The following is a 24,242-nucleotide window of genomic DNA, read 5'->3' as shown; positions in this document are numbered from 1 at the left end:
GGGGCGGCCCCTGTGAGCGGCCTGAAGGAGGGAGGGCAGCACCGGAGGCTGGGGGGTGGGGGTCCGGGGGAGTGGCGCTGGGGCTGGAGCTGAGCCCCGAAGGAGGCAGCGGCGGGCTGGGCCCCGGTGGGCCTGGCGGGAAGGCCGAACCCCCGGTTGGGTTGCGACCGACGGCCCGCAGAGCTCTAGTGCCGGCCGAGTGTAACGCGGGGCTCCAGGGCTGCCGTTGGTTTCTTTGTTTGTTTGCGGGTTTTTTTTTCTTAATTACCTCAGGAGGTGATCGTTCGGTTTGCCACAGCAGCAGTACTGCACCGAGGTGTCAATAGGCTCAATAACCACAACAAATGAGTTTCAACGATGTTTAATATTGTAATTCTAAGACACTGATGCAAAAGACTAGAAAGAGAAACCTATAGGCTCAATCCTGCGTGTTTAGGCTGGTTTATCCTATTAATCTTTGCTTTTTACACCACTGAACAGCTCTGAGAGGGCTTGCTGGTGGGAAGCAGGCTCCCAGAAGAATTTCCTCGGCTGTATTGTAGCTTGAGTTTTCCCTCTCATTCTTTCTGGATTTTACTGTACATGTTGCCATGGTGTTCTGGAGTGGGTTATACCGAGGAAGGGTGGTCTTGGGACGGCGAAACTGAGGGAAGGTGTTAAAGAAATGTTAGTAAATGTAATTGCTTAACGATTACCTAGATTGTCGTTGATAAATAATGCTTTGTTTTACTAACCACTGTGTAAATTAACTGAAGCAAGGAATCTGCAGTTCCTCCTGAAGACAGTTCGTGATGAGAACTAACTAAAACCAACTCTAGTTTGGACAAAGACCAAGGAACAACTGAGTCTGTGAAGAGAGAAGGTAAAAAGTTCAGGGTGAGGGAGACTACCAAGCCTTCATCCCCACGACCACCATCAAGAGGCACCACGCAAGTGCAGTTGGGAGGGACTTACGGAAATGACTTCTTGGAACTAATTTTAATATGAAGCGGGGCTAGGTTATGAATATGTATAGGCATATTTGGAAACCTTATGTATATGCAACATTTGATTGTATAAATTGAGGCAAGTTGTTGCTCCATGTTGCACGTGGTGGGACTACCCCCGCCCCCCCGTGCTGCAAAATTCTCACAAATGGTACAACCAATTTTTGTTACTGCAACAAATCTGTCTGCAGTTGGTACATTTCTGTGAGCGGCTGTGTACGCATATGCACTGTACAGCCAGCAAGGCACCTGTGGGAAGCATGCTCAGAATAAAGTATTTACTGTGTAGTAGGACTGTATTTGAAATACACCGCTTCCTTCAAATGGTCCCTTGTCACCAGACAGTTTGAACTCAGTAAAACTGGGTCATGTGAAGAGCAAGGGTGAGAGGGGGAAAAATAAACCATGCTGCTTATAGCATTATAGATGATTCGTTTAATAGAAACTTACCGAAACCTTTCTTGCCTTGCCCTTAAACTTTGTGCTGATATTTGAACCCAGAATATATTTCTCTACTATGTGCTGGAATACCCCAGCTGTAGCCTTGCAATTGCAGCTTGCAGGCACAATGAAGGATTCTCGTTGTTGCTAGCATTTCACAATTACTCACCATTGGAACATGTAATGGACTGATCCAGCAATCCAGTGTCCAAGTACTTACCGTCTTTTGAGAAGCATGCACAGCAAATGCCTTTCAGAAGAGATGTGGGCTGAAAACGCATTGTTAAGGTTAGACTGTTGTGCTGGTAAATGCGGGTTGAAGTGAAGATGCCTTAGAGTATTCAGTAGTTATTCAATGCTTAAGAATAGAGGTATTAAATAAAGATTTTTACAAGAGTGATCCTGGAAGGAGGATGGAAGAAGGTATCACAAAATAAAGCCCTGATAGCTATACAGCAAAGAGAGCTTAGTGTGACTGTACAAAAGCCCATTATCCCACCTATGGAAAGGAATAGCTCAGACGCGTCCATAGTGTATTGTCAGGTGAAAGAGTAACAGCATTGGCCCAACCTCCATATTTATGCTTTTTCCCCTACTGTGTTCTCCTGAGCTGGCCCAGTTTACCCCTTCTGTTGCTATTGTTAACTTGTGAAGTCTCATTCTCTTCGCTGGTTCGTGTCATCTAGCTTGCACTGGCAAAATGAGCAGTAATAAGCTGTAGATAAATAACTCCTATGACTTCAGTTTAGTGTCAGAGCGGTGTTAACAGCACTTACTCACTTAAGACAGCATCAACACCTTGATGGTGTATCTAGATGTAAGGATGCTTTAAAATCAGACCTAGGTGCTGAGAATACCTTGCTGCCTGTCAGTTTGAACAGCTATATACAGGATTTGGGGATTCTCTCTGGGAGCTGGGAATCCTGTCAGCTGGATCCTCCCTGACAGCTCAGGGCAGTAATTGACTATTGATGCCATGTTACCACTGTAGTACCTTATGATAGCACATCTTGTGTTCCCGCTGACAGAACTCCAAGTCCCAGAGACACCGCAGGGAATCTTCAGAGCCACTGAGTGCCCGCTGCTCTCTGTGGCTGCTTTCCAAACAGGAGGTCTGGCTTCTGTGACCTTCCAAAGGAAACACTTGGGCCCAAGGGCAGTCATAAAGGAATACGTCCCTGCTAGTCGTGCCATAGAGGACTCTGTAATCTGCAAGGACAGCCACTATGGAACTCAGAGTGGCAGGGATATGAGTTTTAAAGGTGTAGGTGGGCCTGTCAATCACTGGGCATGGATCTGCAGGGCTAATATCCAGCAGGAGGACTAAATTATCAGTATCATATGCTATGGCAAGCTGCATTTCCTGCTTGTTGATAGCCATGCTGTTGACTGGTTTCTGTGACTCTGGAGGTGGGATGCATGCTACATCCTGCCTGGAGTTCAGTGGAAAGATAAGGACTGTTCCAGACACAAGTCCTTGTGAAAAAGAGCTGGTTTTGCTCAGCTATTTCCAGGCATCTCACTTGGGCAGAGCTGTCCAGTGTGTCACACACTTGACCTGTAAAACAGAAGGAAATCAGCAAGACTGTTCTTACTCCAACCGCATGCAACTGTCATCCCTCAGATGAGGCTTGTGATTGGCTTCTTGACTGTGAAATAATTTGCATGTTATTCATATTTCCAGTTTTCCCTTGTCATAATAAGCTATTCTAGGCAGAAACTTGGAAGAGGAGATTAAAAAGCTCTCCAAGCCTGAAACAGATTTTCCTAAATCTCATACTTAGAAAAAGCAGAAAGGAGCAGATTATGCTCGTCATATGCTCAGAAAGCTAACCCTGTCTTTGCTGCCTCTGTGAGCTGTTTTGTTTCTATTCTACCCCATATGCAGGCTTAATTTAATGCAGTATTTCTAAGACGCAGTTCACCTTCTGTGGTGTTCCAGATGATGACTTTATGTGTGTCTTCAGGCTGGGTAAAATAGACGTAGTTACCCCAGTGCAGCTGGTATTTAGGACAGGCACCAAGGTTTTCTGCTGCTGATTGTGAGGTTCCACACTCCTACATATGGTGCATGGTGGGAGGCAGAAACCAAAGTGCAGTCACACAGGTCTAAGAGTGTTACTGGTGCTCCCATGCCATCCAGCATATCCCGTCAGCAACTCCCAGTCTGATAAACTCCACACCTGGGAAAAGTTGCTGGGGGGGGGGGGGGGGGAGGAATCATCAGTGCCTGAGCTGCTTTTTCCTTAGTTCTATTTAAGAGGTAAAACAGTATACCTTAACTAACTTGAACAGAAACATAAATCAAAGAATAACATCCTAATACTAGAAGGCAAAACATTGCATTCTTACTCTAAAACAAATGTGCAAAGCACCTGGAGCCATTCAGCCCACTTGTTTCCTTTACTCTGGAAGCTGTCTAGTTGCATGTGTTGGACTGTGCTGGCTGTTCACCTCTTTCTTTGGCAAGAGATGGTGCTCCAGATGTTGCATATTCCATCTGGCTCCTGCTCACAAATGGGCAACAAGGCAGCTTTTAGGAGTTCAAATGCGAAACATTTCAGAAATGTATTTCAGGCCTCAGGTGTACACAGGCTTGAGTCTGGCCCTCTAAATGGATCAAGTGCTCTCCATTCAGTGTCAAAAATAAAAGAACAGAAAGTCTTGAAGCAATAAAGGGTCATTTTTTAGAGCTGTGGCGGTAGTAGAGACATGCTTAGAACTGCAAATCCAACCCCCAGACAGTTTGCTGAGGAGCAGGACAACCCTTTTTACTGGATCAGGGGCACATTCTGTAAGCTGGATTTGAAAGAGATGTTTCTGATTGGCAAGTTGCCCAGCCTTCCTCCTTCCCTCCCTGGATAGATGGAGCCTGAGAACCAGTAACAAAAACGCTGTTGCCAGCAGAGATAACAGCCATATGAAGTGCTCCTTCATGTTCCAGATTTGGTGCCAGGAACCTGTGGAATCCCTTTGGGTCTGCCAGGTACACTTGCACATACTTCTCAAAGCCTAAACCAATAAAATTTAGTTAATGATTTATTGATCTGAGGAAGTCTCTAATCCCCTTCAACACCATGTCCTTATGCATATGATTTAATTCCTGTATTTCTTCAAAGGTAAGCCCAAAGAGCAGCAAATCATCATGCCAGCTGAAGTCCTTTTCACTACTTAGATCTCACTCGCTTCAGAAAGGGCTCCCGGTACACAGGCAATGTTCTGACTTCTTCACAAAGAGAAGTTCATCAAATCTTTGTTACATCCTTAGGCACAATAGTTAAATAAGGCCAAGAAAATGGGAAATTCCACATGCTGGCCTCTTTTAAAGAGTGTGGGAGAGCAGCTGTTGCCAACACTTTTCCTAAGGAATGGGTGCTATTGAACCTGCAGCAATAATGGACTTATCTTCTGATGTTATCACAAAGCAAACCCTTCCAGGAAGCTTCTCTAGCAGACTGTTTCCATCAGAAGGGATCTACACAAAAATAAGGCAAGAGTAAGACATGAAGCTAGGAGAGCTGCCCCTCTCATGAAGGAAAGAGGGTAAATTAGCAATGAAATTTAATTTGGCCACGTGGTATTGGGCAAAGCTATAAAGTGCAGTGGGACAGAAAGCGTTGTGCTTGTTCATTTGGGAACTAGGATTTGGAAGTCTGAGGAGGATGCTTTCTGCTCTAAATGGGGTAGGAAGGCCCGTTGATTACCAGATCTGTTGTCTGGCTCAGTAAACCTCTGGATATTCTATGAAAATACAAGAATTATTGTAAGCAAGTCGAACAGATAGACATGTGCCATGGATAGAGACCCCCACTAAATCCCACTATCATCTTCCCTTGCTTCTGGATCAGGACGCTGCACATTGGTGTTTCTTCCTGTAGCCCTGCGAGCTGACATTTGGATCTCAGGTTGCCAGTGTTGCTGTTCCACAGACTCAGCATTCCTCCTTCAGACACAGTCATCATAACCAGCCTTGGGCTGAATACTGCAAAACACATCCATGCATCTGGTGCCTCTCCAGAAATCTGGAAGATGGGTGTTCTGCTGTCTCCAGGTGCCAAGCACTGACCTAGTAAAGAGGTGTCGTGGTTTAATCACGGCCAGCAACCAAGCACCATGCAGCCAGCTGCTCACTCCCCCTCATTCAGAGGGATGGAGAGGCGAATCGGAAAAGGAATGTAAAAGTCAAGGTTTGAGATAAGAACAATCTAATAATTTAAACAGAATAAAGAGGTAAGAACAACAATAATAACAATAATACTAACAATAATAATAGCAAAATGGAAAGGTGGGGAAAAAGGGTAAAGCAAAAGCTGCGCACGCAAGCAAAGCAAAGCAGGGAATTCATTCACCAGTTCCCATGGGCAGGCAGGTGTTCGGCCATCCCCAGGAAAGCCGGGCTCCATCACATGTAATGATTACATTTGGTGTTTCTCATTCCTTCTACCTGCAAATTTGTGTAAGAATGGATTCGTGATAGTCCACAGGTTCTGGACTATCCTTTGCTATTATTGTCTCTGTAGTAAGTTAGTTTGTCACATCTGCAAGTTGCATCCTTCCCCAGAGATGTTTCCATCTTGAGGGATTCATGATTCCAGCTTTCAACTTCTTGTTTTGTCCAGCACAACACAGAACAGAGACAGACAATTGCTTTTTCTGGTGAGCGAGATGTTGTCCAAAGGTAGAAGAGCAATGAAGAAAGTTTGCCGTTAACCTTGCCTCCGATGTTGGCAGTCTTTCCCTAAAAACGGAGAAGGGAGGAATAGAAACGGGTAGATGCTTTGTTCACATGGGGAAGTTCCAAGCTGCTCAGAACTGTGGGAGACTTCCCACAGAAACAAATGTCATTTCTGCAGCAAATTTATTTGCCAAGAATGGACTTGGCTGTCTGAATGGACAACTAAAGCCCTCTTCAGAATTAAGCGCTGCATTAAAACAGCTTGCATCCTCGTGCCAAAATCTCAAGAAGTATGTCAGGAAGCTCAAGCTCCTTCAGGAGCATTAGACCACCTTTCAGTGTCCAGTTCCTGAAGTTTGCTTTGTTGATTTGTTGAAATAAAATCCACTGGGGATTTGAGTCCTGAGCTGGAGTGTCTCTTTATTGCTGTAAAGATAAGATGATGTTTATGCTCTTGCAGGTGCTGCAATACTTGTGACTATGAGAAGCATACAGGTGATGAGGCTGGGCCTTCGAGAACCCGGATAGCATAGAGCAGTGCAAGAGGGAAGGATTTAGCCAGAAAATGCAAGAGCAGAAGAATGAGAGCTGCTGAGTGTACAGTTTCCTGGAGGTCAACAAGGTGAGAGATGGGTTTTGCCATGAGCCTGTTGCATGGTGTTGATGAGCGTCAGAAGGCACAGTCGGGGCATTCTGCTCTTTTTTCCAACTTTAAGTGTTCACAGGACTGTAATAACCCCTGGGCTCAGCAAGGTACTTGTGCCTGTAGAGGGGTTCAGTAGGAGGGTCAGGAGAAGGGTGGGAAGGGGCTAATTCTCTGTTTCATGAGGTGGGTTGGCTGAAGAAGCTTAGCTTTTTCTACCGTCTAGCTAGTGAGCCTTTTTACTGAGGTTTCTGGAGGGGGAGAGGCAGCTTCTTTGAGGTTAGGTTGTCCCACCTGCCCTTCTAGTCTCAAAACAGAGACCACCAGTGGGTGCTGGAGATAAAAGTAACCAACAACTTGTCAGCAGAGGTGCTGGAGGGAGTGAAATGTTCTCTTCTTTAGAAAACCAGTGGAAGCAAGACTGTTGGAGTTGTCAAGGTTGAAGATGCTTAAAGAAAGATGTGTTTTGCAACTGATGTATGAAAATGTAGTACAAGACACACCAGATGACTATGTAACTACCCTGTCATTTGGCAGGTTACTGAGCTTCAAACACTTGGACATGCAGGTTACATACCCAAGTACATTCTAGCAGTGAGGCCCAGGCTAATTTATTTTTTTAACTTCTTTATTTCAAAATCTGGAGGGTTTTTTACATCTTTGTGTACTATTCCTGGAGACAACATCCTCTATTTCTGAAAAAAAAACAAAACCAAACACACCCCACCCTTTCACTCATGAAGCCAGACATTGTGTTTTGAGTATCATCATGGGTGCTGAACCATTACAGGACCCTTTGTCACCAAGTGTGGTGAGCAGGAAAGATTCAAAGGGGAGTGCTGTGGGTAGCAAGGGTCCAAGGGTGGGTGTCACTAGGGAAATTTCTGGGGGCCATTGTTAGGCACTTGGACTTTTGCACATCTCCATTCTCATTGGGTCCGCAGTTAACATATGCGATAGGTTTGCACAGACATTCAAAGGTGTAATGTAGCATGTGAGCTTGATGCATTGAAATCTTCCAGGGGAGGGTGTGTATGATTGCTAGCGAGTGTCAGGGAGGACTGACACCTAATATCCATATCCTTTTCATATTCAAGGTTAAAATTTTAATAACCTTTGTCTTTTGGGGGATTTTGGAGTGTGTGTGGGGTTTTTTGGTGGTAGGTTTAGTGCTTTATTTTTGAACACGGCTTGTTTTCATGGATGCATACGTAGGACCACTGTTGTTTATTGTATTAAGGGTTTTCTTACCCTGCCTGCTCACCCTCCCAGTTACTTTCTGCACTCCGTTTCTGTGATACCTTTTTATTTCCTACAGCAGCAGTTAGTTCTCTCCCAGTAGACTTGATTCCTCCTTCTCATTTTTATGTCCACTAAAATACTCTGCATAGAACAGTTGTTGTCAACATCGGTATGTGATTATGGCTTTCCACGTGACTGCCTGTGAGGAAGAGGGGAAATTCATATCTCTTTTAGGATGGTATCTGCTGGTATTGTCACCTATGAAAACGAGTTGCATATTGTCTATCTCATTTAAACAAAAATTTGAAAATGCAACTGCCGGTATGACTGCTTTATTTATATAGATTCAGGCCTTTTTAATGAAAGATTACTGTCTCCTGCAGGTAGCTGGAAATGTCCACTTTGCACCAGGAAAAAGTTTGCAACAGTCTCATGTACATGGTAAAGTATTTTCTTTTCCTGCTTATCGTGACCTTTAGCTTCCAAGTGTTTCTGACCATTTCCTTTGAACATCTTTGCATTGCTCTCTGTGATAACAGAAGCACTGCTTCAGGGGGGAGGACATTGGTAAAATTCTGTTAGAGAGGTTTAAAACCATCGGGAGCAACTAGAAAAGTGTTTTCTGAAGGTGCTGCCACATGGGTGTGGGAGAACATGGAGGAGAATGTGACTGGGCAGTCTCTCGGCCTCACTTCTACAAAACTTTGCTGCCCTGCTGTAAAACAACCTCAAGTACGGTGTTTGGTCCAGGATCTGTATATCAGTATCTCTGGAAGGGATATTTTGGAGAAAAGCTCTTGAGAATTTTAAAGCAATTCAGAACTTTTGAGAGTAAAATTTCAGTTGTGAAGGACTTCCTCAAGTATATATAAATAACAGTGGCCAGAATAATAAGTGGTAGTTTATGGAATCATAGAATGGTTTGTGTTGGAAGGGACCTTTAAAGGCCCCCTAGTCCAGCCCTCCTGCAGGAAGCAGGGGCATCTTCAACTAAATTGGGTTGCTTACAGCCCTGTCCAACCTGACCTTGAATGTTTCCAGGCACGGGGCATCTGCCACCTCTCTGGGCAACCTCTCCCAGTGTTTAACCACACTCATCATAAAAAAAAAAAAAAAAAAAAAAAAAAAAAAAGTTCTTCTCTATATCTAATCTGAATCTACCCTCTTTTAGTTTAAAACCAAGCCTTGTCCTGTTGCTAGAGGACACTATTTCCCACTAAAATGTCTGTCCCCATCTTTCTTATAAGCCCCCTTTAAGTACTGAAAGGCCACAATAAGGTCTCCCCAGAGCCTCTTCTCCGGGCTGAACAACCCCAGTTCTCTCAGCCTGTCTTAGGAGAGGTGCTCCAGCCCTCTGATCATTTTTGTGGCTCTCCTCTGGACCTGCTTTGCCAAGGCCTCTGGAGCCAGATGCAGTGCTCCAGGCGGGTCTCGTGAGAGCAGAGGGGCAGAATCGGTTCCCTTGACCTACGGGTCATGCCTCGTTGGATGCATCCCAGGATATGGTCACCTTTCTCCCCTGCGAGCACAGGTTGCTGGCTTGTGTCCATTTTTTCACCCACGGGTACCCCCGAGTGCCGGTCTGTGGCCTTCGTGTGACTCCGGTCACCTGGCGCATGCGCAGGAGCGTTACTGGCAGCTTCAGGGCGGCGCATGCGGGGAGCTGGCCTGACGGCGGTGCGTGGGGGGCCGAGCCACGCATGCGCAGAAGCGGCCCGACGCCGGGGAGCGCAGGTTCGGGCCACGCAAGGGCAGAACCGCGGCGTTGCCGAGCGAGGGGGAATTGAAACCGTGGAGGGGCGCAGCCGCCCCGCGCCCCTGCGCTCTCCGGGTTGGGGGTGCTTCTCGCTAGGGGCGGGGCCGTTGCAGCAGCGAGCACCCGCAGGCTGCGTTTGTCCCGGGGCTGCAGCGGCGCTGCAGCTCCATACTCCCGTGCCGAGCGCGCGCTGGCAACGTGCTCGGGGGGCGGCAGCTGCAGGCAGCCGTTAACAACGGCCGGCAGCTGCGAGGGGGAGGCGCCACCGCGCATGCGCGGCGCCAGGGCTGCAGTACCCGCTTTTGGTCGTCAGATGGCAGCAGCGCTCCACCGACCCTGTGCGGAGCACGGGCCGGGAGCTCAGCCCAGTTCACACCGCCCGACCACGGGAGCTGCTCGCTGCGGCTGCAGGGTCCGCTTCGCTCTGCCCTTTGCCCACTCGCAGCCCAGCTACTATTAACCGTTGCCTCCGTACCGAAAAGCACCCACGTGGCTCGAACAGTTAAATCCTTTGCGTCTGACAGCTTTAACGGTCGGGTGGTTCTTTCTGTCCATGCCCCCACCCCATTACCTAGGGAGAGACAGCAGCACGGGGAACCCGCGGCACAAGGTGCAGAGGCGGGGGGTGGATAGTGGGGTCCTGCAGATAAGCCCCAGCGACTGGTGTTAAAGAAGAAATTCACACAGACGTGGTTACCGCTGGGCTTGCTTTAGTCACAACTCAGAGCTGGGCCACCACCCCAGTAAGTGGCAGAGAACCAAGGGATACAGCACAGCTTATATATGCTTATCACATCATTAGTCAATGTCTGAAGTTTTTAGGAGTTTCCTTGGTCCTGTCAGTTCTGCAAATCCATCACCTGACTCTGTCCTAGGTGATTGATCTGTTCGGTTCCAGGCTCCTCCTCGGATCTTGATCTTCTTTCTGCCTGCTTTAACTCACACGCTCCTTCAAGCGTGCTTAGTCTTTGCACAAGCAGTTCCTCTTCACATATACCAATTTTTCTAAAAACACCTGTTTCTGAGAGCACCTGTGTGCACAAACTGATCATCTGTTGCTTCTCTGTTCTCCCACCAATTAACTGGACTGGGTTTTAAACCAGCCTTGGATTAGGGCTACGCTAGGGATGAGGCCTGGTTCTGCCACCTAGCTGCTTCAGCACTTTCTTAATTCAAAACACATTTTCTTTACCAAGCAATAACAGAACAATGGAGAACAATTAACAATGGTTTGGTCGCTGCTGCTGAAAATTATGGTTTCTAGTGTATATTGCTATATGTAACATTTTTGAAACCTGGATCTGCAGGAAGAAAAATGCTCTGTTTCATGCCCACAGATGAGCTCCCTGAGATGAGCATTCACGTTTTAACAAGCCTTTAAATCAAAGGCTGTAAACGAGTGTCAGTCTGCACAACCAGCTGGGAATCTTCTGTTGTTCTAGGCCCATATATCTGTCCCATTCGATACCTTGTCTGCGTCATTTGCCTTTCTGTCTGTCCTGTGCTCTCCTGCTAAAGACTTCATAGGCTTCAGTCTTCTAATACTGCTCCAGCTCCCGCATCTAATGCTCCTTATCTCTTATCTGCTCCATCGAGGTATCACCGAAACAAAGAAGTCCAAGAGTTTCAGGGAGTTGCCTCCCCTTCAGGAGGAAGGGAAGAGAAACAACTTGTCAGTTGAAGTGCTGATCCTTTTCACCTATGCAAACAGGAAAGGAGTGAAGAAACAATGAGAATGTAGGTGAGATGCAAAAAAACAGGATTTCTGGGTAATATTACTGTATTCTGGTGTTTCACACACACACACACACACCCCTTTTTTTTTTTTTTTTTCCAAATCACTATTCTGTTAACTTTTTTTTTTTTTTTTTTTTTTGTTAGATCTAGAAGTAGCCTGCTACTAAGCTACTCAACTGACCTGAATATCACCTACACATGGACTTCAGAATTGCCTTTCTGTGGCCAGGATTAAATGCAGCCAAGGAAGAGTGCCTGAACAGATCGAGCTTTAATGTTCAGATCTGTAACAGTGGGGTTCCAGCACGCCCCTTTTTTCGTGCCCCACAGACAAAAAAGCACTACCGTTCTACAACCACACACTTCGCCCATCTGAGAGGTGAACAAAACAGCATGGCTATTGGAAGAGCAGCATAAAGATAAAAGAACGTAGGTGATATCAATTTAAGCTATCTACGTTTATTAAAAGAAAACTTCAGGCTAGAAAAAAAATTATTTCACACGTGCATAATAGAACGAGCTTAACTGGAGAACTCTTTAGGGGAACCGATGAACTGAAAACCATTTAAGGAGCGGTCACAATGCTAAAGGGATGCTTTCAAGAAAAAAGTTGTTTTCCCAAGTTTTTCCCCCAACGAGTTTAAAATTCAATGGAAATAAGTATTCGGAGTGAATATTAGTCACTGGGTATGCCTTTTATTTTCATGAAGTCATCACAACAATACATGTAACAGTTATAAATTTCATGCATTTGCAAAACTGTTTTGACCCTGCTGAGGACACAGTTAACATCCCGGATTCAGGTGCAAATTTAGTGATGCTGGGTTTGCATTTATTTTGGACACTGTATTCTGCCAGAAGATATTAATTCTTCTATCTCCAGCAATGTGCTGCTGAAAGAGTACAGTAACAGCAAAACAGTCAAAAACAGCTTAAGTTTTTCCTTAGCTTCTGTTTTGGAAGGGTGGTTTTGAATCACTAAGACTTTTACTGTACTACCTGTAAGTAGATGTCCTAGGTTTTCTAGCACAGATCTATACAGTTCTTTAAGTATTTTCCCATGCAAGCGAACAACAAGAAGAATGATTTTTAGGGTGTTTGCTCTATGAATATAGTAACAGTCTTTTTGGAGGGGAGACTCGCTATTTGGTCGGTCCAGTCAGCTCAACGGTCCTTGTGCTCAACAAATACAACAGGAAGTAGCAGGACTGTAGGGCTGGAACAGGGGAAACACGAGACAACTAGTTTGCTACTTGCTGAAGCTCAGACACGCTTTTCCTCTGGATTATGGGACACTAACTCACACACGGTAATATACTACGACTCCACTGCTTGCTTCAGGAGAACAACTTCATAGTCGTTAGCTAACCAAAACGAAGCTTGCTCAGCTTCAACAAGAATGTTGGGCTGTTGTATTAGACATGGGGGTTTCTAAGCAGCAGTGGCCTTCAGTGCCACAGTCAAAAAGCGCAGGAGAACCTGAAGGGAAGGAAGTGCTCAGCAGCCTTTCCCTGACCTGTTATAGGCTTGAGACTCACCGTTTTACTCAAAAAAGGACAGATTCCCTGGGGATTTAAAAAGCAGCACACAGAATAGAGATTTGAACTCAATCTCCTTCTTCCTAGGTTAAAAAAAAAATATATATATATGTCTCAGAAATGAAAAGAATATGTTAAGGGCAAGGGGTAGAGGGGCAGAATGTCTTGCTCTCTTCCCCCCCCCCCCCTCCTAGCAGACAGCGACATCATTCTCACTACAAATGCGTTACCAAATCAGCTGCATTACCTTGACACACGTTTTCCATTATGGTTGACACGCTATGCCTATGCACCATTTTATAATATCTCTGTATAACTAACATTCTGCAAGCTTAGTGACAAGTGACAAAAGGAACCCTTGTTTTTTGCATCATCCCACTTTTCCTCCAGCCATCACAAAAACTTTTAAGCATTTTGTCCTCAAAGTATCTTTGAAAGCTTAAATGTCCTGATAATTTCATGTGATAGCATCAAGCTGCACCATGACTTAACTACTGCTTTGCTGTAATCTCCCACTGGTGATGAGGCAAGGATGGCCCTTTAGCAATTACAAGGTGCTCTCTGGGAGGAGTTAGAGGAGACCCAGCACTGCCTGAGTCCTCATTCACTTACCAGACCCTGCAGAAGGCCACAGCGGTCCCAATTATAAGGCATCACATGATGACTGAAAGGAGGGGAAAAACCCTTTTCCTGATGTAACGTGTGTAGAAAATAGAATATGTGGCTCTCACTGTCCTGTCATCATACAGCTCTCAGCTTTCTTTCTAGGGCTAGCAATGCTTTAAAACACTGTCTAAAAGTTTATTCATGTTAACCATCTCCTCCTTCGGTAACCTGTCCTTTCAGGTCTGCTTGTCATAAGAGTAAGACACCAGATGTTTATATACATTCATGGGTTTGTAAAATAAGCATAACTGCAAAACCCTTCTACGAGCTCTGACATCCTGCTGAGTTCTCCTCAGCCACAGTGAATAAATGCCTGCCCCATCCTTCCGGTGACTTTGGCCTTGGGAACTGGTAGGTCTCAGCTGTACTGGAGTTAGGTACAACAGAGTTACACCCCGATGAATCACATAAACCCTGGGATGTCTCACTAGACCAGGGGTCCTCAAACTACAGCCCACGGGCTGGATATGGCCCCCCAGGGTCCTCAATCTGGCCCCCGGTATTTACAGAATCCCCCGCCCCGCCGGGGGTTGGGGGGGAAACCGCAGCCGCAGATGGCCTCCTGCCACTTCATCCGCACACCGGCCCCCTGGTTAAAAAGTTTGAGGACCCCTGAGCTAGACAGTGCCAGAATAGGTGGGATTGCTCTAGCTCAGGGGTCCTCAAACTTTTTAACCAGGGGGCCGGCGCGCGGATGAAGTGGCAGGAGGTCAGCCCCTCCAACCCCCGGCGGGGCAGGGGGTTCTGTAAATACCGGGCGCCGGCCTGAGGACCCTGGGGGGCCGTATCCGGCCCGTGGGCCGTAGTTTGAGGACCCCTGGCCTAGAGGATACAGTTCTCCTCACGTCACACCTGGATGAGATGCTACAGTCCTAACGGGGTGTATTATTTGAACTCTGGAGCACCGGGCGCTCGGGGGGCCGAAAGCTCCCCGCGCCCGAGGCCGGCGGCCCGGGCCTGGCAGGGCCCCCCCGGCGCTGGAGGGCGCGGCGGCCGGCGCGCATGCGCCGCTGCAGGGGCGGCGCGGCCCGGCCCGGCCCGGCGGCCATGGCGGCGCTGCTGGAGCACGAGAGCCAGGTCTTCCTGGACCTCTTCCACCAGGACGGGCTGGTGATCTGTGCCCGCGGGCTCGGCGTCGACCGCTTGCTGCTGCGCTTCCTGCGCCTCTACTGCGAGCCCGCCAGCCTGGTGCTGGTGCTCAACACCAGCCCTGCCGAGGAGGTGAGGGCAGCGCCTGCCGGCCGCCCCTTCGCCCGCACGGCCGCTCCGCTTTGGCGGGCACGGCCCGCTCAGGGGCCGGGGCCGGGGGTGCTGCCGGCTCCCCGAGCGGCGGGGCTGTGCTGGGGGGGGTGGGGGCGCTGGCTGTGCTTGGGGGGGCTGGGAGCGGGGCTGTGCTGGGGAGCGGGGGCGGCCCGGCCCGGCCTTTGCGCTCGCCGGGGACGTGCCCGCCCGGCCGGGCGCCTCCGTGGCAAATGCCGGTCCGAGCTCCCGCGGCGCGATGGCGGCCTGCAAGTAATAACGAGTGAAGTAAGCTCGTGTGCGTAACTTGTAAACGCCAGAAACCTGGCAGTAGCCAGGTAGTGGAAAGGAGCGGAACTTGTCACCGAATTTGTCCCTGTTTGCACAAAAAGGTGCCGCTCTGTTTTTCCTGGAAGCGGGGAGACTCCCGGCCGTCGGGAGGTGATGTGCTGGGGGTCTCTGTGGTGAGCACGGGGAATGAATATCACGGCTGTAGTTTGTAAGATTAAGGTTGACGTGTATGAGCTACCTGTTGTAGCTGTCTCTGGTAGCAGGTGAGTGGAATCCCATTATGTCGTCCCAGCTCTCTGCTCTTAAGTCAGTATTAAATTTGCCTGTTCTCTGAAAAAAGAGTTATTAAAACATTAGAAAATGTAAAGTCTTTTGAGTACCAGTTACTCATATTTGCTTAAGTATTGTCTAGCTACTACTGAAAATACACAGATCTGTGAATCACCTGGATGAGTTGGAAACCGAGCAAAGTATACCAAAGAAGAAAAAAAATCATGGTAGTTCTCCTTTCTTGGGTAGTACATTACACTGTCGTGCTTTTAAATTTGTTTTGGACGGCTCGTTGAAACTAACAGAGTATGTCTAATTAAGGGGGTTTTGCATCCATTTTGTCAGTTCCCCCAGTAATGTCTTGTGGTTTTATTCTTTTTGGTTTTAGGAGTATTTTATTGATCAGCTGAGGTCAGATGGAGTTGTTCATCTTCCTCGGCGTGTTACCAATGAAATTACAAATAATACTCGATATGAATTTTACACGCAAGGAGGAGTCATCTTTGCAACAAGTCGAATCCTTGTGGTAGATTTCCTTACTGACAGAATTCCTGCAAACCTCATTACTGGTAAGAGTTTAATGAAATAAAGGTAAGACTGTTCTGTTTGAAAATACATAAAGCTTAATTCTATGTGAAGAGTTCTACTAACTGGTGTTGTCAATTATTCCTTTTTTTTTTCCACACAAAGACTGAGGTAAGAGGAGCAAATATGTAGTTTTCTTTGCTCCAGACTTGTTTGCCTTATTTAATCATACAATTTGAAAACATCCACATTATGTTTAGATACTGGATCATGCATTTGTGTGGCTTTCTGATATCAGTTAGTGGCTGGAAAAGAAATCAGCAGTTAAATGATGACATTGACATCAGAAACATAAAATTCCGACTGGCTTTCTAAGAACAGTTGATTGCACTTGGTGAAATAGTGTCAGATGGTCTATAGGACATTGGCCTATGGTTAAATGGCCTATGATTAAAACTGATTTTAGATGTCGTGTTTTGTCAGCCATGCACGCTACCTATTTTTTGTGTTAACAAATTACTCCTGATGACTTTTTCCTTCAAAAAGTAGTGATACTTTACTAATCTTTGTCTTGACATGCCTTGGACACTATCTAAATAGCAGTATTATGAAGTAATACTGTTATTATCACTGCAAAGATTTTGGGAATAGCTTGTGGCCTTTTTGGTTTTATGTAGAAGTTATACATTAAAGATGTTAAGGTTAGCTTTTTTCCTCTCGTGTTCTGTTCCCCTTCTGTCCCAACCACCGTTGTTTTTATGTTCTTTTCTAAGCTGGAAACCTTGTTGCAGCCTGGAGAGCTAGTAAAATAGATCTCTAAGAGCCAGGGATATAAGAATATTTTAGTGTCATCTAAATGTCAGCATCTTAATGGCTAAACGTAACTGAATATTGAACGCTTAGAAGAGTGTTTGTGCTTCAAAAGATGTATCCCCTTCCTTTTTATCAATGTATGACAAGCTGTAATCTGTAAAACATTTTGAATTGTTTTCTGCTAGACCCAAAGGATGCTAGATTTGTCAATTCTTATAACTTCTAGGTTTAAAAAAGGGAGCACATTTTCTGGGCAGCTATTTTAATTTCTGTTCTTACCCTCGACGACTCCTCCTTCTGCTTTCTGCCCTACCAAAGAAGGAGGGGGCAGAGAAAGAAAACACACCTTTGGACTTTGTCAGGATGAAAAGAAGAAAGACGCTAAAGATTTTTAAAAAGTCCCGTCCTATAGTGATCCAGAGCTGTTCCAGGTTTTGCTTTGCCACTAGAGGTCAGCGTGACAGCAACTTTGATAGACTTGTGGCTTCATTTTAAAGGTCGGGTAACACCTGGTCATGCTGGAAACATCTGTGTGTGAAATTGCAGGACAAAATCCACAAAAAATTGTAATAGTGTTTCTTGAGGAGTTAACGTAGCAAAACTGTTTCTAGGCGTTATAAATGCTGTGTATAGAATCAGTGTACAGCCACTTGTGAATTAGTATCTGATGGACTCATAACTTCAGCGAAATGAAGATAAGAAATTATCACTGCAGTAAAGAAGAATTATTCCTGGTGGTTTTGGCCAAATAGAAATTATGTACTTAATAGCACTTAGTAAAACTGATGCAACTTGGTTTAGTAAACAGTGGCAAATTGTTTCTACCAAGGCTTACACAGCAGTATGGATGCACTTCATAAGCTGAGATATGTTGGCTGAAAGTAGGGAAGTATTATGATAAACACCTAGTCTTGCTGATCTCTTTACAAATTCTGTATCTCCTGTAATGTCCTTTGAGTCACATCTTGACAAACTGGAAGATGCTCAGAAATTAGTGTGATCATTATTATGTCTTTAAAAATTTGCTTCACAGGAGAGATGTAAAAGTATCTAGGTAGAAACATACCTTTCAGTGGATTATTCCATAACTTGATCATGAATGGCTAGCAGTTATTTGGAAGTCTTTTTCTTATAGACAAAGCAAAGGCATATTAAAATCAATGCTTGGCTGCCAAGTTGAAGGTATTTGTAGAAATTAAATGCACTGTACGTTTGTCAGCTTATGTAGATACAAGGTAAAACTTGTGATGTTTGATGTCCTTTGCTTGCATTTCAGAAAGGCATTTATTATTCCACTGGAAGTTGCAAACAGTTAAAAGTACCCCATAGGGCTCGACTCACTAGGGGGAGACTGAAGAAATGTAACACGCTATTTAACACAAGCATCAGGAAGCCTTTGTTTTAACAGGTCTTGGCCGAGTGTAGTGTAAATCCCAGAAGTATGCACCTCAAATGCTTGAATGTAGTTAAACCATTGTTTCACTTCTCTGTACCAAAATGTGCACGATAAATCTTTTTTCCCTAATATACCCATAGCCATGAAGAAAATTGGAGGTGTATTCATACAGTTGGTGCTGGTTTCTATCCTCAAGTGTGAAAATGTGTGTCACAAGAAGGGGGAAGCAAAATGTTTTCAAAAGTTCTTTGATTATGTAAATACATGAATGTTACGAATGAAACTTACTTGACAACTCTGTAATTCTACAACTTCTCTAACAAAATAATACAAATGTCACAATCTTGAATGTATCAGAATTGCTTTGTTGTAATAGCATGTTATGTCTTATATTCACTTTTACTCCTTTTAAAAGGCTCAAGTTCAAATTTTGCCTTAGGACTAAAGAATTTTCTAAGTTATATCCTGCCACTCAAGGTTTGTTTTAGTTTGGTGAGTTTTGGGGTTTTTTTTGCTAAAGATGCATCGTGAACCCAGTTCTGTTGTTTGGGGATTCCATGGCACTGAAACTGAGGAATGGCTTGATTCGAACCCTGGAAAGTTTGTTCTACTGTCACTTTAGAATATCTAAATTCCTGTTGTACTCTATTTAAGAAAAAAATGTTAAAAGACAGTTTTGAGAAAAAAGCTATACAAAATTGGTCCTCTTCACTTTTTTGTAACTTGAAAACCTTTTATTCTGCCAGGCATTTTGGTATACAAAGCGCACAGAATCATTGAATCCTGTCAGGAGGCATTTATCTTACGACTTTATCGCCAGAAGAACAAGCAAGGTTTCATTAAAGCTTTTACAGATAATGCGGTTGCATTTAACACTGGCTTTTGCCATGTGGAAAGAGTGATGAGAAATCTTTTTGTCAGGAAACTTTATCTGTGGCCAAGGTAAGGCACCTCTTTATTTCATTGGAGAGTTAAACTTACAAAAAAAAATAAAAATTAAGGGTGTTACAATGGGCTCCTAAGAAATGAGGTGTATGCAGTCACGCTGCTAATCTGTGTTTCTTCTTGTATTTCCAAACAAATTTAATTCCTTTTTTGACAGAAGAAGTGGTCTTAAAGACCCTAAACTTCTGTATTTTTTAAAATAGACCCAAAATAAATCTATAAGGGCTGAAACTTATGGTATAGGTGTCCTTTTAGCCAACAGAAATCACAGCAGAAAGTGACATTCTTAAAAGCTTAAGAAAAACTTCACTTATTAAACAGATTATTTAAGATGTGAAGTAACAGAAGTACATGCTCACAGTTCTGCCGTTCACGGAGGTATTTGTTTCCAGCTGTGATGAAACTCCATGGGTTTCTTTCTACATGTCGTATTTTTTTTAATCATCTTTTCCATGTATGTTGTGTATGAAGAATATTTCTTGATGATTGATAGAAACCAGATTGCCAAGTTTGTGACATGCATGAAGTCTTTTAGGAGCAGAGCCACAAACAGAATTGGGCGCTTTAGCTGATCACCCATTCAGTGCTCTTGCATTGGGCCAAGGAGGTCTGCTCATTTGTTACTCTAGTCCGGAATGTGTTTCACTTTATCTTAATGTACTATTACTCTGCATTGTAAACTCTTTAACAGTCTTTCTTTCGGTATCACAGAGTAGAAATGGACGTAACTAGGATACAAGAGGTTGAGTAGAAGCTCTCTTAAATTTTCTTCCTTGGCATCTGAACCATGCAGAGACCTGGAGGTGCAGCATGCAGTAAGGGAAACACCTGTTGAGTTTGGGGGTCAGCAGACACGGCATTTTCTGAGTCTGTTCAGTTAGTAAAAGTCAGGTAGCATCTATACCTGTACAGCTGGATTGGCTGTAAGGGCAGTGTGTTAACGAGGACTTGCTGCTTATGATCAGAAGCTAGGAACATCACAGAATCTGCTAGTGGAACCATGTGATTCCAAAGGATTTATGAACCCATTCCAGTTTCTCCCTGACTAGATTTTTTTTTTGTTTTACTTTAATATTTGTTATGTGTAATAATGATGTAGGATGCAGTGCAGTAACTTTCTAGATGGTTTTCTGAGGCTGTTCCTAAGACTGCAGTCTTCACATCAGTAGAAACTGATTTTGCAATTAACTTCTTTATGTTTAAAGTAATTGTAGTTTATACAAACTTCTGAATAGTTGTAGGTCAAGCAGACAATACATGTAAATCTTAATAAGCTGTTTTCCTCTTAGATTTCATATAGCAGTGAACTCATTTTTAGAGAAGCATAAACCTGAAGTGGTGGAAATACATGTGTCAATGACGCCTGCTATGCTTGCTATTCAGACTTCAATCCTGGACATTTTGAATGCGTGTCTGAGAGAACTGAAACGTTACAATCCAGCTCTTGAAGTAGAAGATCTATCTTTAGAAAATGCTATTGGTAAACCATTTGACAAGGTAACCATTTTGATTGTTCTGCTGTATCTAACTAAAGGGATATAGATCTTCAAACTGTCTACTATGCAAACAAAAATACTATTTGTAAAATAAATAACCAGCAGCAATCGAGTATTATCCCATGACTTGTTTATTACTGGTACAAGGAGAGAAACTCTGTTAATCCGTGATGGCGATGATACGGTTGCCAGTAGGGGTTTTGGTGTATTGGTATTATTGTTCTTTCTTTGTTTCCAAAGTCTCTACAGTAAGAACATCCTGATTCATGGTTGGTGTATTATGATGATAAAGATGTGTGCAATTTCAGCTCAAAATACTTTAGAGATAAGTACGCAGTTATTCACACCTACCCCCTTTTTTTCCTCTTGAATTTCCTGCTTGTATTTTTTGTTGTCTCTATTAGGAGGAGCACTGTATATAATACATAATATACAACAGATGTATGCATGTGCATATTTTAATCACTGTATATCTCATTAATTGTGTGTTATTTTTGACAATTCTGCCATGTTTGGCATACATGCTCTCTGTAGAGTAAAATCCTAAACACTGTATTGAAATATTGTTGTTACCTGTGATTGGATCTTGATGTAGGGCCTTCTGTACTTTAAATATTTGGAGGGTTTTTTCCTTATGCTCTATAGGTTGCATATCTGTGTGGTACTCATCTTATTTTGAGAATTAAATGACATCATAATGTTTTTTACTTTAAGTAAAGGATACTAGACTAAAGGCGCAGGCCAGTACCAGTAAAATAAGGGGGGGGGGGTTTACTTTACAAGTATTTTATAATTATATGGAAAGTATGAACAGAAGGCATTAAATTATATACATCTGCTAATTGCTGAAATATTTTACATAAAAGCATCTATATTATGTTAACTTTGCAAAAAATTATTAGTTATCAAAAGAAATACCTGGCTATCGCATCCTTAATTGAGTGTTTCATCACTTTGGGAAACAAGTGACATCCCCTGTAAAGAAAAAAAAGTCCGTTCTTTTCTCTTATCTCTGTTAGTATACAAATACATTGTATACTAAGAGTAATTTGTACTTGAACTCTCCAATTTATATTTCTAGATGATACGTCACTATCTAGATCCTCTGTGGCATCAACTTGGAGCTAAGACAAAATCTTTGGTCCAGGATTTGAAGATACTACGTACTTTGCTACTGTATCTAACTCAGTATGATTGTGTCACTTTCCTTCATCTTCTAGAGTCACTGAAAGCAAGTGAAAAAGCTTTTGGTGAGAATTCAGGTAAACACTGAATAACCATACAAGTTAATGCATGGAACACTGAAATGTTGATGTCTTTAATTAACATTCCCAAACATATGAAGGTATCTAATTAGGTTTTATATAACCAGCCATAAGGACGTAGGTTTTTATTGACAGATAATGCTTTCATCTTCCCACTTATCTGCTGTTACTTAACAGTGTGAGATTTGCATCACATTTCTGTCTTCTATTAAGCATAGCAAGCAGGTAGCACAGGTATTCCAGATAGATTCGGGTTTTTTACCGCAACGGGTTGAAACGCATACACTTCGCAAATGTCAAACTATACTGCTTTCTTTTCCCCTTTAGGCTGGCTGTTTCTTGACTCCAGTACTTCCATGTTTGTAAATGCTCGAGCTAGAGTTTATCGCATTGCAGATGAGAAACTGAATCAGAAAGGCAAAGCCTCTGAAAAAAGTGATGGAAAGAAGGAAAATGGTACTGATCATTCCTAATTTTAAGTTGGAGAGTGTCACACGATTTCAAACGCTCTACATATTATTACTTGTACTGTGGCTCCCTACATGATCTTACACAGCTCAAGATCTCAATCTGTTAGCTGGGTTGAGACATAATCTTAATTCAGAAAGCTTATCATAACGTAAAACAGTCATGAAGAAGTAAGGGGTTCTTCTAAGTTTGCTCAGCTGGTCGTTGGAAGAGCTTTTATGGAGTTGTTGAATTACATTGGTATTTAGCGTGATGTTTTTTACGTGAACAGGTAGGAAGCTGCCATTGCTTTCATTAAAAAAAATATATTCAGGACTTCCAGAACTGAAGAATGAGTGAATATTTTAACTTTTTGCTTTATTAAAGCACTTAACCCCATTTTAAAATATGAGTGATCTCCAACCCATTAGCATAACAAGTTGCATATGTAGGATGTTGAATATTGTATTTGCCAACAACCATCACGCAACTGACATCTAACCATTAAAGTTCTGAAGGATATTTTGGCTTTAAGAGCTACTATGTTCAATCTTACTTTGTTTCAGAGCTCAAGAGGGAATTGGTCCTAGAAAGTAATCCCAAATGGGAAGCTTTGAGAGAAGTCCTAAAAGAGATTGAAAATGAGAATAGGAACAGTGAAGACCTTGGTGGTCCAGGTGAGAGAATACTAAATGATGTAAGTTTTCACAGTACAGCTATTTTTTACCTCTACTTGACTTTTGAGAGAAGGAGCCTAACACTTTACTGTAGTTTTATTAAAGAGCTAGTTTTAAAGTTCATGATTTCTGGACTTAAGACAAGGAGGTTTTGTACATATGTACATAAACTCTGTAAAACCATTCAGTTTTACTTAAACTCCTGTTTAGTTTTTGCTCTAAAAGAGAAATGCCATTGGTTACTAAGCAATACTGTTTAGGAAAAAACCTGTATAATTAAGAAAAAATATTTTAACTTATATTTCAATATTGTAATGATACCTTGGTTTCAAAACCATTGAAACTAATAATGTGGAAATTTATAATAATAAAGGTATAACGTTCGGGTTTAAAGAAAAATGAAAAATAGGACTTTCTGTCTTATGCCCTTTCCATCTTACACATTCTTGTCATACACCTCAAAATTCGCTTCTCCAGCAGATGCACTTAAATGGGGTAGAGACTAGAAGGCAAGTGTGTCTCTAACTGCTCTGCTGCCTTTCCTATTTTGGGGCTTTCACCCCCTTAAATTTCACCAAGTTTTATTTTAGGAAACATTAAGGGTAAAAAAGTGCTCTTTTCTCCCACCCACAGTGTTCTGACTCTGGATAAGAACTGGCTCTCGCGCCTGGTGTTGTAGGAGTTTATCTGAGTCAGCTCGTGGAGAATTGTTATTCAGGGCCCACAAATGTCAATAATACTGTGTGAAACATGTATTTTTTTTTTTTTTTTTTTTTTTTAGAACCTTACACCCAACTGACAAAGTCTGAAAATTAGAATGGTTTTAATTAAGTTCACTCTTATTCCGGGTTTAAAAAAAAAAATAAAATAGTTGTCCAAGTATGTTTCAATACATGCAATGTCTGCCTTGTCTCAGGTGGTCAGAATGAAAACCTTACTACTTCAGATGGTGTAAGAATAAAGAATGCTGAACCTATCCACTGACCTTCTCTATTCTTGTTTGGTACAAAATGGCATGCAATTTACTCCCTGAAAGTCCAAAAAGGAACTGTGACAACCAAATGTAAAGGCATTTGGCGCAGGCATGCTTCTAGGATCATTAAAAACAATTTGCTCAAGAGAAATCTTGTAGCTGGGTAAGAAATACAGCACAACAGATTATAAACGTGATACTGTTTCTTGACTGCAGGGCAA

At 43.4% G+C, this 24,242-nt stretch overlaps 1 protein-coding gene and 2 long non-coding RNA genes across 3 annotated transcripts in view; all 3 read left to right on the top strand.

Annotated features, from left to right (window-relative positions):
- Positions 1-18: 18 nt before the first annotated feature.
- On the top strand, positions 19-1,446 carry LOC308063639. The gene is made up of 2 exons (XR_013928022.1): positions 19-1,180; positions 1,262-1,446. It is a non-coding gene; the product is annotated as an uncharacterized lncRNA (long non-coding RNA).
- Positions 1,447-2,761: 1,315 nt separating this feature from the next.
- On the top strand, positions 2,762-13,433 carry LOC308063638. The gene is made up of 3 exons (XR_013928021.1): positions 2,762-6,724; positions 8,371-11,484; positions 11,625-13,433. It is a non-coding gene; the product is annotated as an uncharacterized lncRNA (long non-coding RNA).
- A 1,244-nt stretch (positions 13,434-14,677) lies between these two features.
- ERCC4 (ERCC excision repair 4, endonuclease catalytic subunit) overlaps positions 14,678-24,242 on the top strand; it is a 16,255-nt gene continuing 6,690 nt past the window's right edge. Inside the window, exons 1-7 of the mRNA XM_080387020.1 lie at positions 14,678-14,905; positions 15,873-16,053; positions 18,965-19,160; positions 20,453-20,660; positions 21,741-21,921; positions 22,252-22,380; positions 22,938-23,302. Coding sequence (XP_080243146.1) covers positions 14,687-14,905; positions 15,873-16,053; positions 18,965-19,160; positions 20,453-20,660; positions 21,741-21,921; positions 22,252-22,380; positions 22,938-23,302 — 1,479 coding nt within the window. The 5' untranslated portion in view covers positions 14,678-14,686. The remainder of the gene's footprint in view (positions 14,906-15,872; positions 16,054-18,964; positions 19,161-20,452; positions 20,661-21,740; positions 21,922-22,251; positions 22,381-22,937; positions 23,303-24,242) is intronic.

This window comes from Falco punctatus (assembly GCF_963210335.1).
Source record: "Falco punctatus genome assembly, chromosome: 4".
Classification (NCBI taxonomy): Eukaryota; Metazoa; Chordata; class Aves; order Falconiformes; family Falconidae; genus Falco; species Falco punctatus.
The sequence above is the reverse complement of the archived record's forward strand: the minus strand, read 5'-3'. Positions and strand labels throughout refer to the sequence as shown.